Genomic DNA, 12445 nt, shown 5'->3' with positions numbered 1-12445 from the left:
AAACTGAAATATAAAAAGTTCAGCTGAGGAAGCTGGGTCTGTCATGCACGCCTGGTTTCTGATGGTCCTCTCAAGAGGACAAGGACTGCTTATTCCAAACCCTTGTATTGGACAGAAGGGACATCACATTGAAAAGAAAGAGAGACGCCAAATTGGTTACCTTTAGGACACTGGAGACACCGACGTGCCGTGCAGGAAGTGATAAAGCACACGGTCTGCTAGAAAGATGGATACAAACAGGAGGCGTGGAGCGAAACAAAATGGATTTCAATTAATAGATGCCCGTTGAGAAATTAGCTAACGAACAGGCTTTTAAAAAAAATAAATATAAACACATACCGATATTAAGGAAGCTTGGGCTGTAATCCAATGCAGTTTACAGTCGGTTATTTTTTTTTTCTTGATTTAAGCAGACGCGTGTTTCAGATAAGAAGTGAGATGAGAGAAACAAACATTAATCCATTTTCTTTTCGTCCCGTTTGTGTTGGGGTAGGACAGCGAGTTCCTGTTTTTTTTCCTTTCTTCCCTTTGGAAAGCAGGTGGCTGGTGGCGCCGTCTTTCTGTGACGTCACGCGTTGAAAACACAAATTCTAAAGCAATTTTTACTAGTTAGGTTCCAAAATATGAATACTATACACACAAGGACTTGTCATTTCGTAAAACACTTACTGTTTTACACAATTAAACGCGCGTCTTAATATCATTATAATCTTTTTTGTTATCGCCACATTGTTCCAGCCAGAATATAACGCAGGGAGTCAATTCGGTTATTATGTCATTCCGGTTAATATCAATCGCATGTATCAAACAACTGATTTGCTCCCGATTTACTGTCACGCTGTGAAACAGATGCATGCGATTATAAATGTTACAAATTGCTGGAATGTTCTGACACATACTGTAAAGAAAGTTGCACACATTTAAAAAACATGTTTTATTGAACGCTTTTGTTTGTATTATGTCAAGTTCCATATGTGTTGTAATGCTCATTTAACCTGGTTGGTGAACCCTGATAAACTCAACTATGTTTATTGTCACCAATATTGCTCGGACTTTTTGATATTAAAGAATTTTACCACAGCCTATAATAATCACTAAACCAGCTTTGCAAATGCTGTGGCACCATTGCTATTGAATTACTGCAACCGAAATTACTTATTAATTAGACTTTTTTTTGAGAATGCATAGTTATAACATTTCTAATACTTTTCTTTAAAAGCAATACATATTTTAAACAAATACCACTCTTGAATTCTCGTACATGATACAGAAACAAACCCAAGACAATTCATTTTGTGTAGCTGACTTCCCTGATGAATATGGCTTGCATATTAATCCCTAGTGTTTTCTGTAGCTGCATGTCCTTGTATCAGTTTCAGTCAGGATGGGCAAGACGGCTAGTTGCTAGGTTGTTAGTTTTACTCTGAACGGCATAGCTAGAAAATGGTTTGCAGTAACAAACACAGCTTATTCTGAGAACCAGTCATATTTTGTAAATGTCCTAAGTTTTATATAAAAACAAATCAGAAAAATGATTGAAAAAAAGATTATTATTTATTTCTTAGCAGACACCCTTATCCAGGGCGACTTACAGGGTCTGAGTTTGAATTCATGTGAATTTGGTGGTCTGAACATACCCCTCAGCTGATACAGGAATCCACTTTACAGGGAGACTCAAAAATTAGATGGAAATTGAGCTGCTCCATTAGCCCCTAGCAAGGACCTCTGCTGCTTGTGTTGTATCTGTGGACAGCTGACATCTCCCTCTCGAGTCCTGTTTACCAGTAGATGTCAGTACATGAGCAGACAGACAAATAACTGTAACTTACACATGCACACGCATTGTGTGTTATTGTGCTCCAGTGCCAGCGCCATCAAAATCTTCATGGACCCCTTTTATAAATAACTTGTTTTGACCCCAAAACAGACAGGTCACAAAAATAGAAGCATATATGTTGGAGTGGAGTTCAAACACTACTTTTACTGCCTTTTTGTAGTGTTCATAAAACATATTTGATAAAATCCTATATATTTAAAAAAGAAGTGTCTTGATTGATGATTTTCTCCCCAAATAAGCACAGAACAGACTAATTGAGTATTAGGTTCAAAACTTTTTTTGTTTTTTTTTAAAGAAATGGTTTATGATTATGCAAGCCACACCCCTTGCCTAACAATGATGCTGTAAAAAACTGTTACATTAGGTAATCTAAGACTAGTGCTAATCGGGGCACGTGAAACCAACCATGAATGTCTACTGCAACAGCAATTGTAAAAATTGTAAGCAGGAATACAAGAGAGAATATGTGAGTCTCAGACAGTTTATTAGAAAGATGTAGACATCAAAAAAAAATACCCACTGCATTCAACATAAACTGAAGTTCTTCAACCGACAGGTTGACATACATACTAAGAATAGTATTTTTTTTTTTAATCACACTTGTATTCGTATTCTGACAGTGCAAATACAATTTGGTCATCTAAATGTATATATAGTTCACTTTTTCAAGAGACAGAAGCAACACATACACAGCTGTAGTTACTCCTTTAAACAGTTGTGTAGGTCCGAGGGTCAAACAAATACCAAATGTACAGGCTTCATTATTGAGCTTCAAAATGTTGTTTTTTTTTGTTGGAAGCAAGAAATGTGCATTGTCAATTTCTCTCAAAGTAACTGCATCCTTTTACACTGTGATATAAAACACAATTTAATACATGGTAACTACTTACAGTAGTTGGGGTTAGTACAATAGTAGCTGATGTAATATTTAAACATGTTTTATGAATTTATTTATATATCTGCTTAATGTTGCATTTAAAACCAATTAACTGGAAAAAAAAACCCATCAATTTGCGATGGATATGAAAGCAGGCACCACTACAAAAAAGCCTACTAGAGCAGGATTTAAAATGCCTAAATCCTATATACTAAAATATTTACTAAGAGAATGTGGAAAAGGAAGTCACTCCCTTTATTTGCAATTTTATCACAACACTTAAGAAAAGATTGCCTGTGCCTGAACAACCCAAGACCTTTGTCTTGTATGACGAAAGGATGTGAAAAATTTCAGACAACACCATGAACGAATGCTACTGGAACGTCAAACCATTGAATTGATTCTATAAATTTGTGAAATCCTTTAGTTAATTTATTTTTTGTTTTTGATAAATCAGATGTCAGAACAACCCCAGACAATTTAAATATATTACCCAAGTGATAGTGAATAGTAAAAAGAACAATTGGTTTATTTTTTTTTGTTGTACACTTCATGTCAAACCTTTTAACACACCTTTCACCATAGCCATTGCTTGTGTTGTTTTTAAACAAATAACTATACATTATGAAAAGTCTGGTAATATTTCATGCATAAACAAAACATGTAAGTACAGCACTGTCCATGGAGTTAAGACAGGCCAGTACAATGGTACGCATCAACCCTCAGTGAAGCCTTTTATACTGGGTGAGAATGGCTTTGAAAGATGCAAAAAACAAACAGTCTTGTACAGCTACCAACTCAAATCTATTTTTTTTTTTTCTTTACAGTTGTGATAATTCTTCTTTCCAGCTGTATAAGTATTCCTGTGTTTCTTTACTCCAGATCTGGCATTTCTAAAAAAACAAAAAACAAGAAAGAGTTAATGGAGAAGGAAAATAATTGATAAAATGGAAAAACACTATTATAGGCATGCAGTTATAATACAACCCAGAATGAAACAAGGATCACATAAATTAGATGCAATCTGTATTTAGAAACTTTTAGACATGAAACCAGAATAAATATTTCAGCTTACTTTCATCGTCACTATCAGCCGATTCCTCCTGAAGTTGGGGGGGGGGGGGGGGGGGGGAAGATAAAAATAAAAACATTTAACATTAAATGAAACCTAAATGGAAAACTGAATTTTGCAACAAACCTACACTGGTTAAAACAAGATTGGGTAGGCACATTTTAAATGCACAGGATCTCATGAATAGTTCTGAATAGAGCCGTCTTTATCCTACAGTACATGCCCTCTATAGCTCATGGGAATCTTGAAACTTAAACAGACTTAAAATGTCAAGCAGTCTAAAGCACAAAATAAAATGTAAGCAACTACTACTCATACACTTACAATTTTTCCAGTTCATAAAAGCATTCACATTCTCATCAGCAGTTACTACCTGTAGTTAACTGTTGCTGCAGCTAGATAATGACTGTTGGTGTCAGATATTAATTTAAATCAGCATACATGAAACTATTCAAGTAGTCCTACGAGTTACAAGAAAATACAGCATCACCTGCAGTCTTTTTTACCTTTCCAAAATCATTAAGTATTTTGCCGTTTACACATCGTTACAGGATTTTAAAAAATAAACTGTTGCTTACATCCTCTGCTCCATCAACGTCTGGCAAATCATCTTCACCACCTCCCATATTGTTCATCATCTGTCAAAAAGATTACATTGAGTTGCATGCAAATAACATTCCCACCAAGGATCTACACGCCATACTATAGGCGTCTGTACCATGAAAAAATACATCAACATTACTTATCACAGCATGCATCTTATTCTAAAAATCAGACAAGCTCATCAGTTCTCTATATCGTATCTGATATCTTCATGCCTAATATTTCCCACATAAAGCAGAACACCCTAGTTTTACCCTCCCATCCAATAAAAAGGACCTCCCAGCTGTGGTACTGGCTGAATACTTGACCACATATGACTGAGTGAGCACCACTACTTTTAATAGTCTAGCTGTTCCTCGGCAGTTTCTCCACGGGCCCAACCCTGCTCAGCACTTACAAATGTAATCACATCAGAACACAAAACATTTAAAATGATCCATTCTATTCCTACAGCCAGCATTTCTTACATCTGAGAAGCGATCAAAGCTGGACGCTTCTTCATCTGAATCATCTTCCCAGTCTTTCCAGTTATTGAAATCAACACTGAGCCAGTTCAGCTGTGGATACATAACAAAAAAGGTGCATCCAATATTTAGGACAAAATACAGCTCTACATATGAGAAGTGAAAAACATTAGGGTCAGGAGTTAAATACACAAAACTCGTCACAGTGGCTGCACTTGTATACAGTGCCTTGCGAAAGTATTCGGCCCCCTTGAACTTTGCGACCTTTTGCCACATTTCAGGCTTCAAACATAAAGATATGAAACTAATTTTTTGTGAAGAATCAACAACAAGTGGGACACAATCATGAAGTGGAACGAAATTTATTGGATATTTCAAACTTTTTTAACAAATAAAAAACTGAAAAATTGGGCGTGCAAAATTATTCAGCCCCTTTACTTTCAGTGCAGCAAACTCTCTCCAGAAGTTCAGTGAGGATCTCTGAATGATCCAATGTTGACCTAAATGACTAATGATGATAAATAGAATCCACCTGTGTGTAATCAAGTCTCCGTATAAATGCACCTGCACTGTGATAGTCTCAGAGGTCCGTTTAAAGCGCAGAGAGCATCATGAAGAACAAGGAACACACCAGGCAGGTCCGAGATACTGTTGTGGAGAAGTTTAAAGCCGGATTTGGATACAAAAAGATTTCCCAAGCTTTAAACATCCCAAGGAGCACTGTGCAAGCGATAATATTGAAATGGAAGGAGTATCAGACCACTGCAAATCTACCAAGACCTGGCCGTCCCTCTAAACTTTCAGCTCATACAAGGAGAAGACTGATCAGAGATGCAGCCAAGAGGCCCATGATCACTCTGGATGAACTGCAGAGATCTACAGCTGAGGTGGGAGACTCTGTCCATAGGACAACAATCAGTCGTATACTGCACAAATCTGGCCTTTATAGAAGAGTGGCAAGAAGAAAGCCATTTCTTAAAGATATCCATAAAAAGTGTCGTTTACAGTTTGCCACAAGCCACCTGGGAGACACACCAAACATGTGGAAGAAGGTGCTCTGGTCAGATGAAACCAAAATCGAACTTTTTGGCAACAATGCAAAACGTTATGTTTGGCGTAAAAGCAACACAGCTCATCACCCTGAACACACCATCCCCACTGTCAAACATGGTGGTGGCAGCATCATGGTTTGGGCCTGCTTTTCTTCAGCAGGGACAGGGAAGATGGTTAAAATTGATGGGAAGATGGATGGAGCCAAATACAGGACCATTCTGGAAGAAAACCTGATGGAGTCTGCAAAAGACCTGAGACTGGGACGGAGATTTGTCTTCCAACAAGACAATGATCCAAAACATAAAGCAAAATCTACAATGGAATGGTTCACAAATAAACATATCCAGGTGTTAGAATGGCCAAGTCAAAGTCCAGACCTGAATCCAATCGAGAATCTGTGGAAAGAACTGAAAACTGCTGTTCACAAATGCTCTCCATCCAACCTCACTGAGCTCGAGCTGTTTTGCAAGGAGGAATGGGCAAAAATTTCAGTCTCTCGATGTGCAAAACTGATAGAGACATACCCCAAGCGACTTACAGCTGTAATCGCAGCAAAAGGTGGCGCTACAAAGTATTAACTTAAGGGGGCTGAATAATTTTGCACGCCCAATTTTTCAGTTTTTTATTTGTTAAAAAAGTTTGAAATATCCAATAAATTTCGTTCCACTTCATGATTGTGTCCCACTTGTTGTTGATTCTTCACAAAAAATTACAGTTTCATATCTTTATGTTTGAAGCCTGAAATGTGGCAAAAGGTCGCAAAGTTCAAGGGGGCCGAATACTTTCGCAAGGCACTGTATGTGCAAACAGTTATGTAATGGACAACTCAACACTAGCAATACTCAGGTAATCGTTACTATAAATGATAATGTATTGTAAGTAATATTCAACATTCACCTCCTCTAACTGCTTACTATGCTGTGAAGACTAATGGTCCCTACACTAGTACAGAATTCAACTGGTTGCTTGCTTTTACTTTCTACTATTCTCTGTACAACCAACCTTTGCCTTGTCTTTTGTGACTCGAGGCCACGACTTGCCGGCTTCTGCTTTCCGTAAACAACACAAAACAGATCTGTCAGTACGCTTGTGTTTGGATACCTGAAGAAAAATAAAAAACAAAACGAGATCAAAACAGCTCAGAAGATACGCTCCCGTTTTAAGTTTACAATCAATTAAAATGCTGTAAAGAGTGACAATAATTCATCCAACAGCACTCATTGTCTGAAGTATGTTTCTTTAAATAAAAAGAACCAGGTACACAATGTGAATGTGTTGCAGGAAATGGTGCATCACCCAGTATACTTACATTTGGATCAACTGCATCAAAAAGGTCAACTTCGTTTAGATATTTAACATTATCTACTCCTCCAAGACAACTGCAAAGAAAAACGAAAGGACATGTTACTGCATTGTACACTGTATAGGAAACCATAAATGTGTTACACCTTATATGGGAAGTGAAAACTGCACCAGTAAAAAACAAATATAACTTGGCACATGTCAATCAGGTATCAGAAGCCTTCTTTAAAGACAGTAGCCACGAACCAAACTCGTCCAATTGTACTAACAAAAACAGAATGCAAGACGTTTACTGTACGTTGTATGTGTGTGTGTGCGCGCGTGTAATTTATATAACTGATGAAACAAGAAAGGAATGAGCTTACCTGAAACTAAGCTTTGAGTTTTCAAAATTAACTTTGACATCTTTACTGTCTTCAACACAAAACTCAATAAAGACTGAGTCCCTTCTGTCATACCACTTTCCAGTAGCTGGCTGCCTAGAAATCAAAAGCACAAGTCAAAATAAAATAGAAACATACATTTTATATACAAGGTGTTATGAGAGACATTCAATGCAAAAGAGGCTTGGATTGAGCTCCATTGTGTTTGCAGAGGAATCACACTGACTGCTTAGGACACATTCCAGGGTGACTGGAGTAAGTTCAGCATTAATGTTAGTCAAGTGTACTTGCGTAGAGAACATAGTTTAAAAGTGCAAGACTTCAGTTGCAATTCTGCAGGCATCATTTTGAACTCCCAACCTGAGGAAGAAGGCATTACTCACACAAATGAATATTCAACCACATTAATATATACACAGAACAACATGATCTAAAATGGAGGCCAATAATAAAATGTTGAACTTTCAAGGTGAAGTGTGCGAACCAAACCTTCTGCTTCTAGGACCTGTCATACTTCATGTGGTGACTGGGGCACAAGTCTACAGCACCTTGCATGCCAAGCAATAGAACAGAAGAGAAAAGCTGAAAAATGTGATGCATGCATTTTTGTTTTGCTTGCAGTGCCACAGGCACATAGCAATAGGGATGCCGAGAAGCCCATTTGGTTATACTGGTATACTCGTGTGAAATCCAACTGCCACTCGAATACAAAAAGAGTTGAACCCGTTTTAAATTGTTACACATGGCTAAAAGCAACTAGAAATGGGAGACTGAACAAAAACAAAGCATCCACTGGGACAAAATGTAATGGCAACATGGTTTGTACATTTGAAATCGATCTAATATTAGAAAATAATTAAAAGTGTGCGGTTTCTATATTCAAGAAATGTAATCAAATGACTGCAATATGGAAGGCCAGCTCACCAGCATGCAGGGATATAATGTAAATATTCGGTAACTATTGCAAATTACGTCGAGATATTAGGTGCTGACACTGTGGTGGTGGCGTCATCTTTGTGGCATAAAAGGATTTATCTTGTACAATATCTACCAAGTATAAAGCAAATAACTCAAAGCGTTACGACTTATCCAGAAACCAAAAAGTCACATGATCCCCAATATGGCAGCCATCTTAGGGTACTGTTAGATTTTCGCAATGAGTTTACTGAAAAATCAGAATCTGGCAGCTGATATGGTTTACGAAATATTAGCAGTAGGTACACAGAAAAACATACAAGCTCCCCCTCTCGAGGACGTTTAATGACTACCCAAGTTCCCCATTACTGCACTGTGAAATGCATCACCTGCACATGTAATTGCATTCATCTATTGGCAGCACAGTCCAAGAAAATATGCTGTTACTTCTTGCGCAGCTAATAAAATAAATCGGCTGCACTGTGCCGTGATTATTGTAAAGCGTTTTGAACAATATGACAACAGGAAAAACGATCTATATATATATAATTTATTTTTTTACAAACAAAAAAGTAGTATCTCAAAACTCAAGATGGAAACCACAGACTAGTGTAACAAATAAGTTCAATGGATCTGGCAGCTATTAAAACACACAGTCCACCTGGGTGGGTTTTTATTTATTTATTTTAAATGTGTGTTCAGCAGGTTTAACACTATTAGGTTGCCTGTGCTTGCAACATATGGCACACTGATGGTCTCACACCAAAGAATTCTAAACTCAGGTGGTATCCATGACGGAGATCAGAATAATTAACTATCACCTATATTTTCACTCCTATTATTGGATTCATACAATATGAATGAGGTCACCTTGAAGGGAAAAATATTAAACATAACTCCAATTTGTGAATATCAATTTCATTAACTATGCTGCAAGGTTTATTTCATGTTTTAGCCCTTACACTTCCAAAGGTTTATTCTATGATGTTTTAAAGCAGGACTGACCTCTGTTTATGGGTTATTAAGAGCTCAGTTCTGTCTAGAAATACATCACGTATTATTTATCAATTCAAGGTACCAAGGTATAGCATATTAAAAGCTAAATACTGTGGATATCAACCACTAACAAAAGCCAAATGCACACTTCTGTTATGTAGATTATTAAGAGCCCTTCAGAAATTAAACAATCGCAGGCAATCAATTTGATTATGTACTATCTATCGTCTAAGTTTAAGTGTTAAACGGTGTATTTTAAATCATTTTAACTACATCCACGTACACAAATCAAACGCAATGAGGACGGGCCGTGGTTTTGGCCAATGAGCACCTGTACGTGTGACAGTCAGCAAGAAACAGGTAGTCTCATAATTGATCTAAAATAGCGATTTTTAATATGCTAACTAATCTAAAGTAACTCACGTTTATTTATTTATATTTATATATATATTTATATATATATATATATATATATATATATATATAAAAAATTTATTATTATTTTTTAAACCATGCCCATCACGTTTCATGTTGAAGTTTATCGCCCTTCACAAAATCCAAAACAATCACTTAACTGTGAAGGGCTTAATAAAATATGTACACTTCTGTTATGCAGATTACGAACCCTTCAGAAATTAAACAATCGCTTGCAATCAATTTGATTACGAATGCAAAATGTGCGGCCGTCATTACAGACACACACGAGTAACACCACTCTTACATTTTCATAACTATGTTGCACATATTTTTTTTTAAAAACTATAAGATTGTGTTTATCCAATTTCTTAAACATCTGATTCACTGTAAAAACAAAATGATAAATGAAAGCCTGTGCGGATCTCTGTCGGAATTTAAGAAACCGGTACCAAGGTATCGACATGGCTAAGCATTACCGAAAACCAATGTACAGTCCTCATACGCAAAAACTGTTGCGTATATAATTATCAGCACATAAATCGACCTCGAAGCCTCCACAATATTATCTATTTAGCAACACTTATTCGTGAACAAAAAAAAAAAAAAGTGCGGCCTATCGCGCTGTTTCTCCCTCTGAAATCCGCCTCACTAACGTGTGACCGACAATCTCTTTCTTAGCTTAAGCCTGCACTTTCTAAAGAAGAAAAAAACACACACACACATAAAAAGGCGGGTTTAAAAATGAATGTCCTCCCCCCCGACCCCACTTACATCTCGGTTACTATTTTGGGATTGTTTTGTGAACGGTTCTGCAGTGAAGTCGGCGTCGCCCCGGTTGTTTATTTGAATGAAGAGAAAAGCCGAGCACGAGCACTTCTCCTCGCGTGTCTCTGTCCTCGCTTTTCGCCCAGTGACGCAGCTCGTTCGACGCTTCTAGAGCGCTCGAGAATCTCTCATACCGAAAGCAAAGGCTCCCTCTTCGCGCTGGCGCGTTCGATGCGCGCCCTCTCCCCCTCCTCCCCTCGTGCTGGGTGCCATGGTTACGAGGGTACGGTTAAGAGCGCAGAGGTGCTGATGAAACTGACGCGCTGTCTTCGCCATGTTGGCTCCACGATCTCTATAGTTTACGGCACAATGCCGCCCTGTGTCGGAGCCACAATGGCGTCGCTTCAATAACCTTATTTACAGGAGCTGTAGTTTTCTTTCTATGTTTCTTTCACTTGAACTACTATCATTGGTATTCTTTAACCAATATAGCCGCGCTATTCAGCCAGCGTCACTGTTTATCAAACCAGCACGACCAGTTAAAAGCTATTAGCCGTTCATCTGTCTCTAGACTGGTCTAACTTTTTTTGTAACGACGAGCTGGATCTATGCACTTGCAGGTAGAGACTAAACTAAGCAGCTTTGTTTGATGTGGCTGCACTACATCACACAGCCGCTGTATCTTGCCCTGTCACGCACAGACACTGAGGTGCTTCAGTGCAAAACATGCCCAGTACACGCCGTACTATATCAACGAAGCAATAGAAACAGAATAGACATTTAAAAACAAAGTATATTTAAATGCAATGTGAATTCTTGTCTTTTATGTGAGATTGCTAACATGTCTCTCAAAGTGTGACTTGCAAAGGTCCGCAGTGAATGGCAACTTCCTTAAAAAAGGGGTTCTCGTATTTAAACGCCCTCACTCTCTCTGCTGAAATCCACGCAGTCATTACATTATGGAGGCTTTTGTATCGTTCTGTGCTGCATACACACATTGCCATCAGCTTTTATTCTGTAGATCAGCTGCTATTGCTAATCACGTAAATACAAATAAAATACGTTTTTACTGTGACAGGCATCGAAATACTGGAATCTGTCTGTGCGAATAAAACACGTAATCGTTTGAAACCTCAAGTCTGTGATCGTGCTTGGAGCTGTCGAGTCACCAGCGCATGTAGACGCCGTCTCTTTTGATCATTGTTAATATCTAAAGCCTTGCTCAAGGGTACAGCAGCAGTCCCCCCCACCTGGGATTGAACCCACGACCCTCCGGTCAAGAGTCCAGAGCCCTAACCACTACTCCACACTGCTGCGCTATTAATGTGATTGTGCCAAATCGTGTGCTGTGGTTTTGTGAAGTGGGGGGCTATGTTCAGATCAACTTATTTCACTCCACCTGATATTCATTCAGACCCAGGCAGGCTTATATGTGTGATACAAATGCTAGTGTATTATTTATTTTAAACATGCAAAACTACCTTCTCAGTCTTTTTTTTTTTTAATTTAGTGTCCAATTATAATTGAATCCTTTTTTCATTTTGCATTAGTACCAGCTCTGGTCACTGTGAACTAGGGCTTGTAACCAGGAGGTCCCCGGTTCAAATCCCACCTCAACCACTGACTCATTGTGTGACCCTGAGCAAGCCACTTCACCTCCTTGTGCTCCGTCTTTCGGGTGTAGTTGTAAGCGACTCTGCAGCTAATGCATAGTTCACACACCCTAGTCTCTGTAAGTCGCCTTGGATAAAGGTGTCTGCT

General features: G+C 38.2%; 2 protein-coding genes across 2 annotated transcripts in view; both read right to left on the bottom strand.

Moving 5' to 3' along the window:
- LOC117967059 (bromodomain adjacent to zinc finger domain protein 2A-like) overlaps positions 1-489 on the bottom strand; it is a 29118-nt gene extending 28629 nt beyond the window's left edge. Inside the window, exon 1 of the mRNA XM_059013193.1 lies at positions 340-489. The gene's annotated coding sequence lies outside the window, so the exon portion shown is untranslated. The remainder of the gene's footprint in view (positions 1-339) is intronic.
- A 1813-nt stretch (positions 490-2302) lies between these two features.
- On the bottom strand, positions 2303-10954 carry LOC131720873 (prostaglandin E synthase 3-like). The gene is made up of 8 exons (XM_059013203.1): positions 10691-10954; positions 7574-7687; positions 7216-7285; positions 6909-7007; positions 4857-4946; positions 4365-4424; positions 3790-3817; positions 2303-3607 (listed from the first exon to the last, which is right to left on the bottom strand). Coding segments are annotated over exons 1-8 (483 nt in total). The 5' UTR covers positions 10693-10954; the 3' UTR covers positions 2303-3587.
- Between the last annotated feature and the right edge of the window lie 1491 nt (positions 10955-12445).

This window comes from Acipenser ruthenus, chromosome 45, assembly GCF_902713425.1.
Source record: "Acipenser ruthenus chromosome 45, fAciRut3.2 maternal haplotype, whole genome shotgun sequence".
NCBI classification, from domain to species: Eukaryota; Metazoa; Chordata; class Actinopteri; order Acipenseriformes; family Acipenseridae; genus Acipenser; species Acipenser ruthenus.
This window is presented reverse-complemented; position numbering and strand designations above follow the sequence as displayed.